Raw genomic sequence first — 22,049 nt, forward strand, 5'->3', positions numbered from 1 at the left:
TCATTCTACGTATGGATGCAAAATGTTACGTATTATATTTATGTGCATGTAAATAATAGTATGATATATAATGTATAGCGTTGCAGATCAAAACTGGTGTAAATTCGATCTTTATAAAAAAACTAACTTTGTTTTAAAGTAAAATGTTAGGCGAGTTTGATGTGTTTCGTACATATCGAAAAAAGAATCATGACTCCAACAATAACGTGATATAGTGGTATGTAATACAGTATTTATTTTAATAGCAAACTATAATAATACTAAGTGCCTCTTTCAATACAAAACGAAAGATTGGAAAAGTAACGAGATCAGCAAAAAATAGTTACATTGTTTGATAAATCAAAAAGTTATTAAAAAGAAACATTTTGATAATAAATAAATATCTTAATTAAATATCTGAGTAAATAAAGAATTTACAAAATGAAATTAAAGATTTACAAAGTAATAAGATCAAGATAAAATAGTCAAGTTATAAAACATCATTCTGAACCTATATAATTTTAATAACAGAAACTATGATAATACTAAGTACCTTGTTAAACATGTATAATATTTCTTATGTTACTTATACAAAAGTGTTAAACGAAATGAAAGATTTTAAAAGTAATCAGATCATCAAAAAATAGTCCAATTTGTAGCTACATGAAAGATTTATTATTTACAAAAAATAATGGAATAATAACATATCTTTGTAAAATATCTAAGTAAATAAAAAATTTCGCCAAACGAAATTAAAGATTTACAAATTAATGAGATCAACAAAAAATAGTCAATTTTTTAAAGATCACCCTGAATCTATATTACAATTGCTTACAATTGTTGAAATACTTAAATAAGGTAAATATTTTATTAGAGAGCAAAACATGTCAATATTTTGCAAAATTCTTAAACCTGTATAACTTGCCGGGCTGGCTTTATACTGTTTTTTGGCGAACAATTGCAAGTAAATTTGGAAAAAGAATATATATTATAATTGTTTACGTGAAATTAATCAGAAACCGATTTGCGTGCTTATTCATTCCCTTAGCTTTTTTAGTACAATTGATTTCTACAGCCTTCAAATATTTTGTATGTCTGTCCGAAGACTTTATGCTTTCTTATTTATTTTTTTCCGAAACAAATATTTCAAGTATTACAGCTTCCACAATCTACCAATTTATGAACTTCTTCAGAAAGTAAACGGGAATTTTTACAATTTGTATTATACGTCCAATCAGAGGCGTGTAAGAGAGAGAAAGGTTGTACTGCTATTTGTCTTTTGTCTCTCTCATCTCGTCTCGCGGTCGGAGCATACAATGCTTCCTCCATGTATATATTCTCTAAGGTTGGAAGTTGGAAACAAGAAAAGGCCTGCCCTGGCCTTCTATACTTAAAGAGATATATTCTATATTCTCTGCTATACGCACCACGTTCGGAGGTTAAGAAATGCCCTAGATTTCACGTCATCCACCCTCGGCTTCGCCTCGGGCGTTTATTTACGTGAAATCTGCGACATTCTTAACCTTGCTCACTAGGTGCGTTATGTACTATTTTCTGTCACGTTTCTCCATTTTGAACTTTTCTCCCGAACCTTAAGCTGGACCCCTGGACTCTTACGGTACAAATTTTTTTTGCGTTGGCTAACTGGGCATCTTGACTTGGGCCAAGCTGTCGCCAGTTTTCAATTTCTAATCGGGTAGGCAAAAACAGTGTAGGTTGTACATAAAAATATCTTAAAAAGCTGTAAGCTTTTGAAATATATCGGTCTTGTAGCATAATCCATCTGTATCTTGATAATTGCAAGAAATTTTTAATAACATTGATTTAATTGCTCTTTGTTTAGATGGAACTTCTCGATGTAGGAAGAAAAATTGGAGGACTCCATGCAGAAATATCAAGAACAGCAAATTTTACAGCCGACATTGATCTCACTTGGCCTATTGGTAGTCAACCAAAATTTAAAACGGCAAATCGTTTTGATGTATTGAAATGGACATATTTTAACATGACTCATTCATTCTATGATGATGATTTTGGAGTTGTCGAGGAATTCAGTAGTGGAGAAAAAAATGAAGTTGAAGAAATCATTAATACAACAGTAACAACGTTTCTTAAAAATTCTGAGCAAAAATTAGTATTCACCAACTTAGAAAATGGTTACTGGAAATTGGATAACGCAAGAGGAGTTGATTATCTGCTTGATCTTAGTTTCTTAACCAATGAAGAAAGAGAAATTAGCATTAGAATACAAGCTTGCCAACCAGTAGGTAAAGTTGAAATATTGCCAGTACCATATGTAACTGAAAATTCAAGAATAAATATGGTTATTATAGTCGATTTCCGAAGAATCACGGAAGCTATCCGATTTTTAGCACATTATGCAAATGTCTGTATGGACAGAAAAGATAAAACTTCATTGACGATTGTAAAAGTTTTTGTTAAATCATACTATTATTAAAAATCCTAATTTATGCTTACTAATATTTTCAAAATTTGCATTTGTTTCAAGATTTTGTTGTACAATCCTGGACATGTATCGAAAGGAAGCAACGACATCTTTTATACAGTTAAACAACGCGTCTTATATCTGACTCATAAGTATAAAAAAGACCAACTAAAAGTTACATGGTTCTCGATTCGGCTGCCTACTGTTACTAATTTTGTAGAAACTGAGTCCTCTTTGAAAATTGCTATTGCTGATTTGTATATTAACAAATTGACATCAGATAATCTTATTCTGTTAGCTGACTCAAGGATGGAAATAAAAGTTGAATTTTTAAACAGAGTAAGATTTTGCTTAGTTTACTTGATTGTTGGCTTGTAAGATTGGACTTTGACGGTCAATAAATTTGTTAAAGGCTTGGTGGTATAAATATATCCTTGGAGGTCTTTTGAGCTGAAGCCTCAAACAAATCTAATACAATTTTGTAATTTTATAGGTACGCATGAACACAATCAACCAATGGCAAGTTTTTAGTCCAATTCCTTTTGTGCAATACAATCCAAGTATCATTCAATATGGTGAGAAAAATCACGTGATGTTTGATATTGTTCATAGTAATGGTCGATTTGACGAGTATAATTACGATTTCGTATCGTTCTATGCAAGAGATTACGCTACAGGTATACAAGCATATAAAAGTGATTATAAAAATTTACTGTATTTACCAGAAAACTGTTTTATTATTTTTGTACATTTCAGTGCGAAAATCCATTAAGAATCAAATACCTCTTGTGCAAACTGACAAGGATATCGCAAGTATGTTAAAATTATCACAAGGTGTCCCCATAAACTCGATTTTTGACATGTTTGCCGTCCATGGCAAGCTAAACACGTTTCGCGCCACTGAACCAGCCTTGAAGCTTTTCTACAGAGACGTCTCTTGTAATGGCACAAAAAATAATTTATCTCAAAGCATGTGCTTAAAGCGTAAAAGCCTACAACTTGGAAATCGCGGCCAGTTAGCAAGATTGATATTAAATTATCAAGAGCAGTATCATTGATTTTTTTAAATATTTGTTAGTGTATGAACATGAAGTAAGAGACTTTTAAAACTGCGTTCGAGTGAAGAAGACCAAATTTAGTCATAATAATAAGACAGATAATAGTAACTTTTGTTGAAGTGTGTATAATAAATGAGTATTAGGTAACTTATATCAAAAATAATTTAGTGTAAATAAGTATATATTAATTAAAAGTATTTGTAAATTATATTTCAAGTTTATACATACAAACGTGTAAAAATATGTAGTTACTGTTGCAGACAGCGAGAGAAATATTGAAAAAGAGGGAAAGTTTGCTTAAACTGAAGAAGAAGATTACATTTATAGATAGAGAAGGAAAAGAAATGTATTAATTCATACTTTCTTAACAATTTCGGTAAAACAAATAGCTTGTAAATATGTACAAATATATCCCCTTAATTTTATAATGAAGTATATTTATTGTAAGGTTTGTAAAGTAAATTCATTCATCTATGTACAAAATTTCCCATCAAAGATAGTCATAAAGGTTGATGTAAAAGCAAAAAGCAACGACTAATTCAATTATTTCTTTTTTAAAATAAAATATTTCGCAAACAATTTTGTCACATTTATTAGTCTTGTATTATTTTCATTTTTTATTAAAAATAAAGAGTATAAAAATACTAGATTTTTTCGGTTAAACTATATTATTCAAGTACCCTGCTAACACATTACAAACATATGCAATTGGCAAGACATTATTTCTTTTAATTATTTATTAATTTGAAGGTTCAGCTCGCACAAGATTTGACGATGGTTAAATTGTAGAGCTCGTTGAGTTTAAAAGAAAGTTAACTACTACAAAATCCCTGATACCTTTCCACTTTTAGCATGGTATCACCAAGCGTATAGATATTAGGACATACTTATTCAACAAAAGAAAGATAGGCTACATCAATCATTGCTACAATAACAACTAAAGTGCGCGTCGGCCGTCGTACAATGGAAAGTACGACCATTCTTTTTTCCGCTTTGCTTCTCTTTACTTCTGTTAAAATCATATAGTTTTACACATACATATATATCTTATTAGTATCATCATTAATATTTATTGTAAGATTATAAAAGAAAGCATTATGGCTTAGATTGCGCGGTCTCGAAGCCAGCTCAGCGGTCGAGGCTGCAACAATAAATGAAAATATCACTAGTCGAGTACTAATTGAAGGCTAACATGGTCATTGCTGCTTGACGCCATGGAATACAACAATAGCAGATACTTCATTTTGAAAGACACTTGTAAAGACATTTTACATTACGCATCCAACAATGAATAAAAAAACGAATATTCCAATTATACTCGTATTTCTTTTTCTCTCTTTGTCTTAACTTTTCTTTAAAAAAGTAAATCTAAATTTCGTTTTTATTCAATTTACAAAGTCTTTCGGAATGTGGTACCATTAATGATTTTGGATCAATCGCTATCCGACTCTGACTCCGATAGTTGCAAGTCTTCATTCAGTAAGACATCTGGCATGGATAATGGTGGAGATATCTTTGCGCCGTTTGCTGCGTGCCCTAAAATAAAAAAAAAATGATAAATTCAAGATGAAAAAAAAAAAGACATTTCTGGTAATAATTAACAGTTATTGGTCCACTTTTGTGAAAAAAAATTTTTCTCATAAGATTTTTGCGAGAAAATTCAACAAAAATTAATAATGATAAATCAAACGAACAATTAGTACCATTGACTTTCAAAGTCGAAGACTTTTCGGCTTCCGACTCGCTTTCAGAGCTGTTAGGGCTCGAATCACTAGAACTGGAATCACTGAGAATGCCCACTACATTGTTTACAAGGGGTACCTTTACAGGGGGCTTCTCACTTATCACCGGGAACCTGGTTCTTGGAGGGGCTGTCGAGTGTGACGTAGTTAATATGGATGTTGAGGATAATGACGACAACGACGACGACAGCGTTGCAGTTGGGGCCAATGTGGGCACTATCAACGAGAAATCATCGTTTTCATTGATAATGGGAAGGCTTGCTAACGATTGACTTGAAGAAGGCATGGCTGAACAACTGAAATCATCATGTTCCATGTAATCCAAATTTTTTTTTTTGCTAGACTTCTTAAGTCACAGTGTGAATGATTTCCAAAGGAATAGAAAAATAACAACTAGCAGCTTTTATGAACATTTCTTAATTTGTTGCCTAATATTTGACTCAAATACAATGTTATTTCTTAAGTTAAAAAGAAAAATTTAATAAAAATTCGCTGATAACTACAAAGCCATTTCAAATTAGTGTTAATATTTAATGAGATGAAATAAGAATAAAACTTACCTAATGCTACAATTCATATTGTTACTACAAGGTGATTTCACTGAAGGACTTTTTTGATGAGAAGAGGCTCGTTGAGGACTACGCTTAGAATGTAATTGGTAACTTGGCTCTTTTCTCTTCCCACTAGTAACTTTAGTTCTACTTTTTGTTCTTCCAATGGTAGGGCTTTTCCTTGCGTCAATTGGTGTTATGGGTCGAATTCCTTGATGTGTATTAAGCGACAAGAGCGACGGTGTTTTAGTTTCACACCTTGAAATTAACATTGATAATTAAATCGAAAATTTGTGTACCTATAGGGGGTGAAAAAATAGAAAGCTAGCAGAAGAGACAATGCAGGTGCTGTCTAAGACTTATTTTAATTATAGCACAGACAAAGAGTTAAGAAAGAGAAAAGAGAAACAAGAAAAGATAGGAGAAAATAGCCCCTCCCCCGAGTTGAATTTACCTGGTTTTTTTTACTTGTATATTACAGGACAACCTCTCGAGGATAATCTCACCCGTGACATTGTCGATTATCAGAACGCACTCCTTTGAGTAGGGCTTCTGGGAGCCCTTGAATACTGTGTGCGGGACGCCAGCTCCATCCCAGTGCGGCACTGTAACAGTCATCGTATTGTTATCTCCAACGTCGACCGTTGCCATCTTCGAGGTGTCCACGCTAGCGGGTTTGAAGTCATCTGGAAAAATGGAAGGGTATAATAAAAAAGATAAGCTTACAAAAATTTGTAGCACAAAAGGACTAGACACAGCTGTTGACTGACTACTTACACTTAATGGTGTGATAGGCAGTGGAGGTCTTATCGCTGAGAAAAGTGGGCCCGAGCTTGAGCTCGCGTACTTCAGGGCCGAGGCCAAGCTTCTCGGAGATAGTATCGCAGCTGGCCAAGCCATTATTCACTACCGTCGGGACCTTATGCTGCTGTTTCTGGTGGTGTTGCTGTTTTGATTTTGGTAGCCGCTGCTGGGGATGGTGATACGGGTGCTGGTGCTGGTGTTGCTGCTGATGGTGATGATGTTGAGATAACTGCGAGCTGGACTTCATTGGACTGGTTGGCAGCTATAGATGACCAACTATTAATGATAATGACTGCAGCAGGAACTACAGCAGCAGCAGGCACATCGAAATGATGGACGATCTCGGAGTCCTCGGACTGGGCAGACAGGCTACAGAAGAAAGAGCAGTCGTGCAAAAGATTGGGCGAGCGCGCGGTGCCGCCACAGGGCTGCTATTCACATTTTTTTCACTAACAGCTGTTCCAATTTTCCAAACCCATACTATACTCGACTCTTGGGGCAGCAGCGACTAGCAATAGCAGACGGTTTCATCACTGCTATAGATGTATCTATCTCTCTCTCACCTCTCATGTAACCAAAACCAACCAGTGAGCTCTGCGAACTCCGCGAGCAACTTGCTAATTTCGACTTAAAAAAAATACCCAAAACTGTGGAATCGTTAGCAACGTTTGCAACCGCTTTGTAAAAAACTGTCGGATCAAGCAGTTTTGCAAAAAAAAATAAATTTGATACCGTCGTGCGAGAGACATAAAAAGTATCTCATCCACCCTTTGTAGTGTGTCTATACTATCAAAATTGATATCGATCGTTTGCAATTTAATTGTCGTTTATGTTGAACAGTTGCAAATTGTCATATTTTTATGTATAGCAGGTAAAATAATTATTTTTGTCGAATGTGGAATGTGCGATTTTTTCTCAATACAATAATACATAATACGTATTGCTGCGCATGCGCCGTGTATACAGTTCCACACAGCAGCTGGGATATAGCCAGCGATGGGATATAGTTCCGGCCAGATTTGGGAATTCTCTAGGACCCAACCTCTCTGACGTGGGAAATCACTAGATCAAAAAAAAATTAGTACCAAAGGTGACGCGCGAGATTCAAATAAGGTCCAATAACACAAGCATCCATCACCTAATGACCCGGGGCGCTTACTGGCCACTCTTTTAAATAAACAATCATTAATAAATAACACAAGCGCCGTTCACCTAATGACCCGGGGCGCTTACTGTCCACTCTGTTAAATATATAATTATTAACAACACAAGCGCCTATCACCTGATGACCCGGGGCGCTTACTGGCCACTCTTTTAAATAAATAATTATTAATAACACAAGCGCCTATCACCTGATGACCCGGGGCGCTTACTGGCCACTCTTTTAAATAAACAATTATTAATAAATAACACAAGCGCCTATCACCTGATGACCCGGGGCGCTTACTGGCCACTCTTTTAAATAAACAATCATTAATAAATAACACAAGCGCCGTTCACCTAATGACCCACGGCGCTTACTGTCCACTCTGTTAAATAAATAATTATTAGTAAATAACACAAGCGCCTATCACCTGATGACCCAGGGCGCTTACTGTCCACTCTGTTAAATAAATAATTATTAGTAAATAACACAAGCGCCTATCACCTGATGACCCAGGGCGCTTACTGGCCACTCTGTTAAATAAATAATTATCAATAAATAACACAAGCGCCTATCACCGTATTACCTGGGGCGCTAATTGCAAATCTAGTAAATAAATAATTTATCATAAGTATGTCAAGCACCTTCTTTCTGAGGATCCCGGACACTTGTTTGCAACACTATTAAATGATAAAAAGTTGATCGATAACATATTAATTATATCACAATTTTGATTGCCTATTTAGTACGATAAAGATCTTTTTAATTGGCGCTCTTGTAATTACTTGATAATTTATTATTCAATAGTAGCTAGTAAGCGCCCCGGGTCATTAGGTGATAGGCGCTTGTGTTATTAATAATTATTTATTTAAAAGAGTGGCCAGTAAGCGCCCCGGGTCATCAGGTGATAGGCGCTTGTGTTATTTACTAATAATAATTTATTTAACAGAGTTGCCAGTAAGCGCCCCGGGTCAAAAGGTGATAGGCGCTGGTGTTATTAATAATTATTTATATAAAAGAGTGGCTAGTAGGCGCCCTGGGTCAATAGGTGATAGGCGCTTGTGTTATTTATTAATAATTATTTATTTAAAAGAGTGGCTAGTAGGCGCCCTGGGTCAATAGGTGATAGGCGCTTGTGTTATTTACTAATAATTATTTATTTAACAGAGTGGACAGTAAGCGCCCTGGGTCATCAGGTGATAGGCGCTTGTGTTATTTACTAATAATTATTTATTTAACAGAGTGGACAGTAAGCGCCCCGGGTCATTAGGTGATAGGCGCTTGTGTTATTTATTAATGATTGTTTATTTAAAAGAGTGGCCAGTAAGCGCCCCGGGTCAAAAGGTGATAGGTGCTTGTGTCATCAATAATTATTTATTTAACAGAGTGGCCAGTAAGCGCCCCGGGTCATCAGATGATGGATGCTTGTGTTATTGGACCTTATTTGAATCTCGCGCGTCACCTTTGGTACTAATTTTTTTTGATCTAGTGATTTCCCACGTCAGAGAGGTTGGGTCCTAGAGAATTCCCAAATCTGGCCGGAACTATATCCCATCGCTGGGATATAGTTCCGGCCAGATTTGGGAATTCTCTAGGACCCAACCTCTCTGACGTGGGAAATCACTAGATCAAAAAAAAAATAGTACCGAAGGTGACGCGCAAGATTCAAATAAGGTCCAATAACACAAGCATCCATCACCTGATAACCCGGGGCGCTTACTGGCCACTCTTTTAAATAAATAATTATTAACAAATAACACAAGCGCCTATCACCTATTGACCCGGGGCGCCTACTGGCCACTCTTTTAAATAAATAATTATTAATAAATAACACAAGCGCCTATCACCTATTGACCCGGGGCGCCTACTGGCCACTCTTTTAAATAAATAATTATTAATAACACAAGCGCCTATCACCCAATGACCCGGGGCGCTTACTGGCCACTCTGTTAAATAAATAATTAATAATAACACAAGCGCCTATCACCTATTGACCCGGGGCGCTTACTGGCCACTCTGTTAAATAAATAATTAATAATAACACAAGCGCCTATCACCTATTGACCCGGGGCGCTTACTGGCAACTCTGTTAAATAAATTATTATTAATAACACAAGCGCCTATCACCTAATGACCCAGGGTACTTACTGGCTACTATTGAATAATAAATTATTAAGTAATTACAAGAGCGCCAATTAAAAAGATCTTCGTCGTACTAGATAGGCAATCAAAATTGTGATATGTTTAATATGTTATCGATCAACTTTTTATCATTTAATAGTGTTGCAAACAAGTGTCCTGGATCCTCAGGAAGAAGGTGCTTGACATACTTATGAATAATTATTTATTTACTAGATTTGCAATTAGCGCCCCAGGTAATACGGTGATAGGCGCTCGTGTTATTTATTAATAATTATTTATTTAACAGTGTTGCCAGTAAGCGCCGTGGGTCATCGGGTGATAGGCGCTTGTGTTATTTACTAATAATAATTTATTTAACAGAGTTGCCAGTAAGCGCCCTGGGTCATCAGGTGATAGGCGCTTGTGTTATTATTAATTATTTATTTAACAGAGTTGCCAGTAAGCGCCCTGGGTCATCAGGTGATGGATGCTTGTGTTATTAATAATTATTTATTTAAAAGAGTGGCCAGTAGGCGCCCCGGGTCAATAGGTGATAGGCGCTTGTGTTATTTATTAATAATTATTTATTTAAAAGAGTGGCCAGTAGGCGCCCCGGGTCAATAGGTGATAGGCGCTTGTGTTATTTGTTAATAATTATTTATTTAAAAGAGTGGCCAGTAAGCGCCCCGGGTCATCAGGTGATGGATGCTTGTGTTATTGGACCTTATTTGAATCTTGCGCGTCACCTTCGGTACTATTTTTTTTTTGATCTAGTGATTTCCCACGTCAGAGAGGTTGGGTCCTAGAGAATTCCCAAATCTGGCCGGAACTATATCCCATCGCTGTATTGAGAAAAAATCGCACATTCCACATTCGACAAAAATAATTATTTTACCTGCTATACATAAAAATATGACAATTTGCAACTGTTCAACATAAACGACAATTAAATTGCAAACGATCGATATCAATTTTGATAGTATAGACACACTACAAAGGGTGGATGAGATACTTTTTATGTCTCTCGCACGACGGTATCAAATTTATTTTTTTTTGCAAAACTGCTTGATCCGACAGTTTTTTACAAAGCGGTTGCAAACGTTGCTAACGATTCCACAGTTTTGGGTATTTTTTTTAAGTCGAAATTAGCAAGTTGCTCGTGGAGTTCGCAGAGCTCAACCAGTGGTGGGTTTTCGACTTGACTCGGAGGTTTTTGACACATACCTGTCAGCAACGTCAGTAATTAAATTACGCACTCAAATCCAAACTTAGTTATTTTGTTTATATTTCTATTTAGTAAGAATATTGGCTCAGTGCATACACCGTGTTGCCCTCATTTCATACCCTTAACTCATGTTAAATCATAAGGAAGCAAATAGTACCCGTAGTGGCAGCTGGCAACACCATACCCCTGTTTTCATAAAACTCCGTGTCAAAGTGACAGCCAGCGCCAGCCCTCTCCTCCAACTTCATGCACGGAGCCAATAGCCCTTTTGCGCAAAAGGTTTATTTCGTTAAATATTATTTTTTTCATTTTCACTTTTTAACGATGCAAACTGCGATTCGATTTTTAAGATTTACTAGCTTTGATTTTTTGAAATGGTTAGAGGTTAGAGTACCCTGATTTTTGCGCGGAAACTACTGTACTTAAAAAATTAAAAATGTCAGAAACATTGTGAGGTATCTTACCATAGTTTCCGACCGTGTCAGAAACAAGGTAACATACCTCAGGTAAGATATCTACCCACCACCCACACCACTGCGTGTGTATCGTGTCGACGCATCGAAGGTCGAAGGTCTCGACGAAAAGAGCACTATTCATGTTTTCTTAAAATCTCAATGCCCCGATTGGAAAGTTAACTGTGATACCGTTACTTCAAGATAATCGACAGTAACCGAAAAACAGATGCAAAAAAAAAAAAATTATTTTGCAATAAAAAACCGTGTTCCTGATCGAGTTCATTGTCAAGACTATTTTACACGTTATTGTTAATATTTTTCTACTGACTGAGTACAGGGGCCATATAACTTTTTTTTGCTTCGCGGGCCTATGTTGTAACATGGGCCGATCGTACAGAAAAATAGTTACATATATATGGTACTAGCAGCCCCCCGTCTCGGCTTCGCCCGAGACTTACTAAATAAAACACCGTAGTGTGTTGACATGTAATGTGAAACATTTTTAGTTAGAAATTTTACACATATTCCTGATGCATCTCAAAACAAAAATCTTCTTATTAAAAACATATTTTTTCGGAATCCATATAGTTTGTTTCGTCAAATAATAAGGTGTAAAAATTCAAAAAAATAATCATGCTGAAGAGTACCGTGCGTTCTTTATGCCATAAGATAATCGGTGGCCATAAGAAGCCGTTGATTTACAGTTTCTCCCGTGTAATTCACGAAAAGGGCTATTTTTTAAAGCTATTAAGATTTTAAACCCCCAAAAAATTTTTGTTGAAAAAAAATTTTTTTTCTCATATCTCACAACTTTATTACCTGAGCTACAAAGTCCTGGACCTTAAACCCTACATTTTTATTGCCACAAAAACACAAATACATTTTCTACTCATTAAAAAATCTAAATTAGGATCTTTAAAGATTTCAGAGATTGCTGTGAGGGTACAATGAAAAGCTGATCTCTCACGTAATGGACTCTTTAGTTGTCGATTTTGACGCTGCTGTTTTAATCTCGATAAATTTTCTACGTCAGTTTCTTGACGCCTAAGTAAAATTGTATTTATTATATACACTTGAAGTTTTTCTTCCAATTCACCCTCTTGCGACTTTTGGTATGCTTAAAATTTTTGTGACCCCTAGTAGCTGTTTTTTGTCAACTTTGTTAAGTTCTAATATATTTGTTGGCAAGGTAGTTTGACGTCCGATGGCCCTAAAAAAGACCGGTGAGCTTCTTAAGTTAACTCTTTCTTGACTGCAGTTAACAGCAATTGTGACTGCCTGGATACCTCAGGGTGATCTTCTCTGACTTGCTGTTGAAGACCCAGACAGATCGGGAGAAAAATTACAAAGTCCGAAGCTTTAGGGCTAGTTGTGGTGCTCTTTCCCAACGTCTCCCGGTATAACGTCGAAGACGTTGGTGTCTAAAGCACCTTTTTTATTTGCAGATTCAGTTGTTTTGGTGATCTTAGATGGGGAGATTGGTTAGTGATACTTGTCCATTGGAGGCTGTCCCGTTGGCTCAAGTTTTTTTTCCTTCATAGCTGTTATAGCTTTTCCCAGCGCAGATCTTGGAGAGGATCAGTGATTCCTGGTTAAATGCTTAGAGTCGAGAGGGTAATATAGGGTCGACGGTCACTGGGGTTCCCAGCCTTGCGGCGAACAACTCCGCTTGTGACGTCTGACAGTGAATGACTGACTTTGTTTAATAGTGCCCGTCTTTAGTTAATACAGTCTTTTAGTCGACAAATCGCTTCCGGAAATGGTAGTAAAAATGTATTTATTGGCAAGGTAGTTTACACTTAGGTGGATCCTAAAAAGAACCGATGAAATTGATGGTTAAGTAGGGAACGTAAATACTTATAATGGCCCTAAAAAGCGCCAGTGATGAAACTTCCAGGCTATTCTTTATTATATTATTCCTGATGATGAAGAGCTGGCTACGGGTTGCTTGATTCTTTCCCTGGGAGTCTCGATGTACGGAGACTGTGATGGAGGGAGGTACGCCACTGACCAAAGAATATCTTGTCTTCGGGTCGTTCCCCGGATAACCAACCGCTCATCGTTAGACGGGAACATGTGGGTAAGCGCGTTGGGGACGCGACGACCAAGAAGGTAGCCGTTGTGGCTGCCCGTGCCCCTCAGAGCTGTTTTTCCCTGGTTTACATTTGTAGTCAAAAATTCTCTTACTGCACCAGGTGGGATGGTGGGACTGCCACACAACTCTGAAGAGTTGGTGTAGATTGTGCTCTGGCTAGATATGTCTCCTGGTATTATGCCAGAGACGTCATCGGTTGGAATTAATTTTTTTTTTTTGATCGCTCTCGTCGAGATTCAGGGTGAATGGACACTTGGGTCCCTACCCCCTTACAGAAGAGTGTCATCCGTAACCGGGATACCCATCTGCAAGACTATCATCAGCATGCCCTGTGCAGCTCGTTGAACTGCCAGAATATAACTGCATGGATATTGAGACGCTCCAGCTTATTATAACCACACTTATTTAATTCTGTTGCAGGTAGCCTCGATTTTATGTCGACGCCACCTAGCGGATTTTACTGAACTAAAGTGAAAAGCTGGCATACTTTTGCAAAACTTTGAGCTCATTTATTGCTATTGTTATTAAGTTTTTTAAGATAAAAACTATACTAAAACCATCTAGGAAGTATCATGAATTAGTGTGCAAAATTTCAGCAAAATCGGTTCAGTAGTTTTCGCGGTTAGCAATAACAACGGTTTTAGCGACTTTGCTTTATATATTAGTAAGACTAGTACGGCCCCTTTGGCCCCTATATGGGCAGTCCGAAGAAAATTGAAGTCTTCTACCTTATCGATATGGCCAACATAATTTTTTAGCCCGACAACATTATTTATTAATACATAACTACTTTCTGAGAAAAAGAGGAATTGACGCACATCTCGACATTTCTAAGAATATATAACTTAAGCCTAGACATGGCGAGATTCATTAAAAATTAGATGTGAAATACGTAAAATTAGATGTCAAAAGAACGACGCGTGATTCGATTTTTCGTCTTTCGTTTCCAAACCATAATGAATCTCACTAAAATCAGGTCTTATACATTCGAAAACATAAGAATTAAAAATTCTTTTTCATTTTTAATAAACTGCATCATCAAATAAAAATTAATGTAAAAATAACGTCACTTCCTATCGATTTCTCCCAATGAGTTTATATCGGATGTATCATCACCTTCTACCCTTCCAATCTTTAACTAATTACTATTACTTACTGAGTTAATTTTTTCTGCTCTTTTTTACGTGAATTGTAAGGGATGGAGATCGGGAATCAATCAAGAATAGAGAAGTCAAAAGTTATTTTTATTAATATACTCAGATTTTGTTGTTTTTTTTTTAAAATATAAAACTCAGAGCCAGAAGCCCCTACCTACCGTCTACTTCGATGTCCCTAAAGTTACTGCCCTGTCCCTCCTTCGTTCGCATCGCCGCGCCCGCCAAGGTTCCCCTTCTCCTCCCGTTCCTTTAGCCCTACTCGCTCTCTTGCTTAGCAGACTCGCATAGGTATTGGTAACTCCTGGCTTTCAGGTATACATTATTGTTCTACCAACACGTATTAGTGCATACGAATACCTACTCTTTAGATAAGCAGCTGTGTCCACGCGCGTTAGGACGATTGTTGGTTTTTATATTCGAACTTTAAAGCCTCCGGTGATAATTCCCTTTTGCCTGGCGGCGTGGTTTTCCCTATGAAAGACCCACCCGGTATACAAACCCCATCAACAGCCACTTAGGCTTGGGGTATCATGAGTTCAAAGTGGCGTGACAGCAAGCGAGGTCAATTACCTCTCGCCCTGATAACTGGAAACTATCACCGTGCCCTTTTTACCGATAACGCGCGTATGATCAGCTACTTATTTACATTTTTATTATATTCGCTAGCTTGCCCTTTTATTTTATGTTGACACATCATGTTGGGATCTCGCACACAGGAATCAAGCACCTGTCGATCGTCCCTTTTCAATCTTCGCGCTCACACATTATTCAACATCCCCTGGTCGGGCTCATTTCCCCTACTGTTTGGGTCGACTGATCGCGAGACTTTCGTTCCATTCTCAACAGTGAATAAAAAGGTTGGCTCACATTATTTAAACATCATAAAACAATTTGAAATTAATTTTAGTACGACGCTTTGTAGTTTGAAGAAGAAAGGCGAAAAATCAGTAGATCATGCATAGTTCGTTTCTCATCTCATTTTATGTCCATCTCATTTAATTTTCAATCAATCTCTCTGAGTCTAATAAGCTTGAATTATTCTTAGAAATATCAAGAATATGCGCTGACTACTCTTTTTCTCAGAAAAAAGCTACTTAGATATTTAATAATAGTATATTATGCACCAAGGGAGCAAAATTAGAAGGCTAAAAAATTAGATTGGAAATGTCGATAAAGTAGGAAACTTCACGAATTTCGTGTATATATTGATGGAAAAGACCACGGTGATCGTGATTGTGGTCGGAACTCGGAACCTCTGGCACACCCCTACTATGTATAATACAAATACATATAAACATTTATTTAAAGAAAATTTACAGACCATTTTTAATAAATTTACATTGCACTTAATTTAAATATCTTAAACTCAATATATTTTATCACCTTCAAAAAATTTACTTATTAGCTGTGTGTTAACTACCGTCCTTCCGCTAATTACATCACTTTAATTTCAATTTTTTATTCATTGTGCTCTTTTTAGTGACCTTAGAGTACTGCAACAAATATATTAAGGGAATTGAGGGGGGTGGGAAAGCAAATTACGAATTTAAATTTTGCACACTAGCCTCTGTCAGTAACTCTATTTATAGTTATTGTGCATTGAAAAGAGGAATACCAAATCAGGACAAACTCAAGATCGCATGCACTAAATAACAGTATTATTTGCTTATATTGTACAACATTCAAAGTTGATGTGTGAAAGAAAACTTGAAAAATCTTACTTGAATATTTTTTTAATTTTTTTGCTTTTGGTGCAAGAATTTTTAAATTAAGATTTTTGCATTGGCTTCCAACGCAGTATGGTAATCAACAAAAAGCTGCTAGCCTAAACGGCAATAACTATTCGAAATGAATTCATTTTGTACTCAGTTAAATTGAATGAATTCAATTAAATTCCTTACTATGAACGGAATATGAATTCACAAACTTAACAAGTTATATCCTAATAATATAGAGTTCTTAAAGAATTTATTAAGGAGGTCCGACAGTATCATTTAAAGGGGCGAGAAAAAGGGAGTCCTTTATGCCCGTGCACCTTGGCCCTCTAGCTCTTTGCCACGCGTACTCTGGTACTCTCTTGCAATCATCACTCTCAATACTATTTGACTTACATTTGATGTTAACATATGCTTAAATATAATATTGTTAAAAGAGCACTATAACATGACTAAAAATTTTGCTCACTGAATAACCAAACACTAATTAATTTGTAGATACCCCAGCGGAAATTTGAAAACGTAACAAAATGTAAAAAAAAGTAAACATGTGTCATAATATGCTGTAACCCGCAAGAGAATGTAAGGAACTGTAATAAGTATTCTCATGGATTTCGGACGTTTTTTACATTTTATTATGTTGTACGTGTTACGTTTTCTTACATTTTCGTTACGTTTTAATATGATTTACCACATACTATTACACTAATAATTTTTCATAATAATTACTGAACTTTTTTTCGTTAAAAGTAATTTTTATTCAAAAATTCAAAAATGTATCTAAAAGTTATTAATTATATGCAAAACTGCAAAAAACTGTAAGCTGTTATAAAATATTACAGATGACAACACTTAATTCCTTACAGTTTATTAGAGTTTATTTATTACAGTTGTTTTTTCACGAGATTCGAGTGTCTTTATAAAGAATTCTATGTAATAGAATGTCTTTATAATTCTATAGAATTATAATAAAATGTAACGAGTCGTAAGATAATGTGTTGGGTTGTAGTAGACTATAATCAAACACAACAAAACTTAACAAACTGTAACTGTGCTTCGAAATCCAACCAAACTTTACATTACATCACAGAAAGTTACGGTTTGCTACGTTTTTTTTAAATTAAATTTTTCCGTTGGGGATGGGTTTTTTTTCAATATCTTTGTCTTTTTTAAACATTTTCGTTCTTGTGAAAGTCAAAATTGAGGTTACATACATCCTGTAAGAGCCTATGTTAAGGTAGCTTGCAAAAACCTACGGAATAAAATATGTTTCATTCAATAGATTTTGATATACTGAATCCAACGGTGTCCTTGTTTATACCCTAAGTGGAGAAAAATCTCGAGATATTTCAGCTCAAAGTTGAACTGTTCAACATGAGTTTAAATGGTAGCCATATACTTGCTAGGTCATGCATACTTGTAAATGGCCTATTACAAGTATGACGGAATTCCGGTAGTAATTACGCAGTTTGTTATTTCTGAAATTCTTAATGGAAAAGTATGTGTAAAGCCATGTGGTATTCTATACAGGCAATTGGTAGGAAAACTATATATGTATAATACAACATGTCATTACACATGCCATTACACATGGCATTACACATGGCATTAGAAATAAATTTACAGTGATAAAAATAAAAAAAACACGTCTAAAGAATTCGAATAATACTGAATAAAGTTTTTATTAACAATCGTACTTGATTAAGCATACAGTTATTATTAAAAAAAAGTGTCGTATGGGTGAAACGATCCTGATCGTTGATCTAGATGATAAATATTTATTGTGAAAAAATATTTTTAGATAGTAAGAACAATGAGCATCTATATCATTATTTGTGCATCTTTATAACATCTATAGACTAATACATTATACCAACAGCTTATCATGAAAAATGCTGCCATAAATACTTAAGAGTTGTAGAGAATGTTTAAGTTGTTATTTATAACAAAAATTTAAAAAAGCAGACGCAAATATAAAAAAGGCAGAAATTATTTTTAATATATAATCTTTTATAAATATATATCAATTATAGTAAGTTTTAAACAATGATAAAAGATTCTAAAATGAATTTGAAATATAATTCAGCGCTACGCTTCTATATGTTAAGCTGTGTAACATATTAATTCGGCTTCCTATCTATCAACTATGTTATTAAATTTTAATAAATGTACACTCTGTAAAAAGCTTCAAATAAATAAAAATTGGTTTTGTTGGAAAAACTGTTTACAAATACAAGAAACCCCATCGACCTCTCTATTTTGTGTTAAGGTACAGATAATAACATGTAGTATTACTGTTATACCCTCTAAACGATGAGATTAGGAAATATCTTCCTTCTTTACATGTTGTCAAAAATGTACACCTATAAGGACTCGTTCGTACAACTATTACTTATGGGTGAGTATATAACGAATACTGAAACCGTTTCAGCAACTGCAATGCATACATTATATGAACAGTCAAGTACAGAAGGTAATAAAAACTTTATTCAGTATCATTCCATTTCTTTAGACGTGTTTTTTTTTTATCACTGTAAATTTATTTGTAATGCCATGTTGTGTTATACACATAGTTTCCCTACCAATTGCCTGTATGGAATACCACATGGCTTTACACATACTTTTCCATTAATAATTTCAGAAATAACGAACTGAGTAATTACTACCGGGATTACGTCATACCTTGTACTAGAGAGAGCATCAAAATATCAGCTTTACAGGCATTTTCCAACTCACAATAAAAAACCTTAGCAGACAAATTGTGATATACTTGTAGAAAAATCTCTGCTCAGTCAAAAATTATTAGCTAAAAATTTAGCTAATAATTTTAGCTTTAATTATAGATGTGTCAACCTACATTTATAGCTATTATAATCAACAACAATGTACCAATAATTGTAGCATATTATTAGCTGTAAAATGTAGGTGTTTATAGCTATAAATTTTGGGCGAATTTCAAAGAAAAAATGTTTCTAAATCTAATTTTTTTGTAAATATGATAGCCACTAGTGGTGTTATATATCATCTATTTAATCACACCAAAACTGAGGGCTTCAAGTCTTTTGAACAAGAAAAAAAGTAGGAAAACATTTGTTTATTAATATAAACTTTTTAAAATATTGTCCGAAAATTCTTTAATCCCCCAGTTTTTAAGTTATCATCCACATGATAACACCTTTCATGGCTGATATAACTTCAAAAAAAATCAGATTTAGAAACATTTTTTCTTTTAAATTCGTGCAAAATTGAAAGCTATAAACACGTTTATTTTACAGCTAATAATAAGCTACATATTTATAGGTACATTGTAGTTGATTATAGCTGTAAATGCAGGTCTTTATAGCTATAGTTAAAACAACAATTAATAGCTATAAAATTTTAGACAATTTTTGACTGAGTGTTCTTCTCAATACTATTATGTAAAATGCTGGTAATGGGGCATTTTCTAAAGATATTTACCAAGAAAGACGTGAAAATCATCTTCATGGTTAGAAGTGACAGACAATAGCAGAAAACCAACACTGATGTACGTATATACGTATACATACATGTTGTGTATACGCAAATTAAATATGAAATGTAGGTGTGAGAAAGGAGGGGGGGGAAGGTAGCGTTGCGTGGCATGTATTCGCTGTGTGCAAGTCTTTGGAGAGGGTTAAAAAAAGTCAATCTAAGTGCTTATGGTGAGAGAAATGTCAAAAATTTCAGGACTCTTGAGGACTCATACCATTATTGGTTGCGTGTTATTGAGTTTTTAACCCACCTGAAAAAGAAAGACGGAATTCCATGTGTGATTATTTCTGTAATACCTTCAGGAAAGCCATGTGGCATTACATATGGTTTTACGTATGGCATTATATAAGGAGTTTTAGCTTGGTAATGCCATATGTAATTCTATTTGAAAAAACACATAGAATTACAAATTGGAAGAAGGAAAAAAATTTGTCATCTAGAAATAACTGCAGAATACTGTAATGCGTCATTTACTATTAACAATTAGTGTTACCATCAGGATGATAACTCCAAAACAAGGGGATTCAAGTTATATTTCAGGAATAAAAAAAAATAAAATAAAATAAAATTTTTTTCTATAGAAGTAAAATCAGCTGAACCCCCTTGTTTTGGAGTTATCATCCCGATGGTAACCCAATCAAAAACTTTAATGCTGAATCAATGCTGAATCAACGTTGATTTTAGCGATAAATCAATACTGAACCAACGTTGAATCAACGATGATTCCATGAATGACGCAACACTGAAATCAGTCGTGATTTCCATTGTTGATTCAACAATGATTCAACGTTGAATGAACACTGATTTAACGTTGAATCAGCGTTGAAATAAACGTTAATTTAATAATAGAAAAATATAATGCGTATTCAACACAGTTTAACATCAAATAACTGAACCCCCCTGTTTTGGTGTTACCATACGGATAGTACCTCCATAACCGTCAATACATTTGCTCCAAATGTTATTATACTACTTTGTAATTTTTTAAAATTTATTTTTAACGTTTTGATCAACGTTGAATCAACGTTGATTCAACGTTGGTTCAGCGTTGATTCAACGCTAACATCAACGTTGATTCAGCATTGATTCAGCATTGAAGTTTTTGATAGGGAAGACAATTTGATAACTGCAAATAACTTATTATGGTATTTTGCAGTTATTTCTGGATGATAAGAAATTTTTCTTTTTCTAATCAGTAATTCCATGTGTTTTTCCATTTGGAATTACACATGGCATCACCAAGCTAAAACCCTTTATGTAATGCCATATGTAAAACCATGTGTAATGCCATATGGCTTTCCTGAAAGTTTTACAGAAGTGATTCTACATAGACTTCCGACATTTTTTTTCTGGTGTTATATTTCGAATAACCGAAGGTAAATGTAATTATTATCATCATAAACTCATAGCTCACAGCTTTTTTATTAAAAATGTATTAAATGTAATTGAAAGGTTTTGACAGAGGAAAATGAGGAGACGACTTTACAGATTTATTTTATAAAATGATATACTTAACTGACTTGAAAAAAACAAACTGACAATTGACTATAACTGACTTTTTAAATGCACAGACTTATACAATACAAGGAGAGCTAAATGTTACGTGTGCCCTTGACTACGGTCAAAACAGAACTGGACGCACACCTGACTGGCGCTGTATTACGCTGTACGTGTGTAAGAAATGTTGTCGTCTACTTGAGAGATAAAATATTATTTTGATGTTTCGTCCCGGGAGCACGCCAGGACTCATCAGTAAGGCTGATGACGTGTGCTCCCTGCCTTAGACACCTATATCGGTGGGGATACCAGAGATGAGTAGAGAGATTGCTAACGCCAATGCTACGGCGTGAGACAACTTTTTTCCACTGATCGGGGCGACCCGCCGCGGCCAGCCGTCGAACCAAGGCGCACATTTTTCGAGAGTGCGAGAGTGAGTGAGTTTTTTTAGGGAGTTCGCCGCATGCGCAGTGCGCAATCACCCTTTCTCTATAGAGCAAGCTGGAGCGGGAGAATCCCCCTACCCATACCTTTAACCTAAGCCCCG

General features: G+C 35.3%; 2 protein-coding genes across 4 annotated transcripts in view; one reads left to right on the forward strand and one right to left on the reverse strand.

Moving 5' to 3' along the window:
* The window catches only part of Chpf (Chondroitin polymerizing factor), a 172,082-nt gene extending 167,918 nt beyond the window's left edge, over positions 1–4,164 (forward strand). Inside the window, exons 3-7 of one of the 2 annotated variants that reach the window (XM_089597908.1) lie at positions 1,823–2,246; positions 2,313–2,404; positions 2,489–2,764; positions 2,919–3,102; positions 3,182–4,164. In XM_089597908.1, coding sequence (XP_089454034.1) covers positions 1,823–2,246; positions 2,313–2,404; positions 2,489–2,764; positions 2,919–3,102; positions 3,182–3,483 — 1,278 coding nt within the window. In that variant the 3' untranslated portion in view covers positions 3,484–4,164. Of the gene's footprint in view, positions 1–1,822; positions 2,405–2,488; positions 2,765–2,918; positions 3,103–3,181 lie in introns of both variants that reach the window. The other variant, XM_089597907.1, reaches the window with a different exon arrangement.
* Eaf (ELL-associated factor) lies at positions 3,196–7,098 on the reverse strand. Of its 2 annotated transcripts, none has more exons than XM_014349236.2 (5): positions 6,554–7,098; positions 6,231–6,462; positions 5,786–6,034; positions 5,178–5,521; positions 3,196–5,019 (listed from the first exon to the last, which is right to left on the reverse strand). In XM_014349236.2, exons 1-5 carry the CDS (start codon positions 6,825–6,827, stop codon positions 4,916–4,918), a joined length of 1,203 nt encoding a protein of 400 aa, XP_014204722.2. In that variant the 5' UTR covers positions 6,828–7,098; the 3' UTR covers positions 3,196–4,915. The 2 variants fall into 2 exon arrangements, with proteins under 2 accessions (XP_014204722.2, XP_014204723.2); XM_014349237.2 differs by having other exon boundaries at positions 3,199–5,019; positions 5,187–5,521.
* Between the last annotated feature and the right edge of the window lie 14,951 nt (positions 7,099–22,049).

The sequence above is a fragment of the Copidosoma floridanum genome, unplaced genomic scaffold (genome assembly GCF_036245765.1).
Source record: "Copidosoma floridanum isolate Cflo_tuat_1 unplaced genomic scaffold, Cflo_Japanese_pri ptg000040l, whole genome shotgun sequence".
Classification (NCBI taxonomy): domain Eukaryota; kingdom Metazoa; phylum Arthropoda; class Insecta; order Hymenoptera; family Encyrtidae; genus Copidosoma; species Copidosoma floridanum.

What these genes read in the sequence shown, in the direction of transcription:
- Eaf (XM_014349236.2), bottom strand. Translation starts at nt 6,827, where the DNA reads ATGAAGTCCAGCTCGCAGTTATCTCAACATCATCACCATCAGCAGCAA. An exon ending in ATACAAGTAAAAAAAACCAG is followed by an intron (nt 6,035 to 6,230) that starts GTAAATTCAACT and finishes GTTAATTTCAAG; the next exon opens with GTGTGAAACTAAAACACCGT. An exon ending in AATATGAATTGTAGCATTAG is followed by an intron (nt 5,522 to 5,785) that starts GTAAGTTTTATT and finishes TGATGATTTCAG; the next exon opens with TTGTTCAGCCATGCCTTCTT.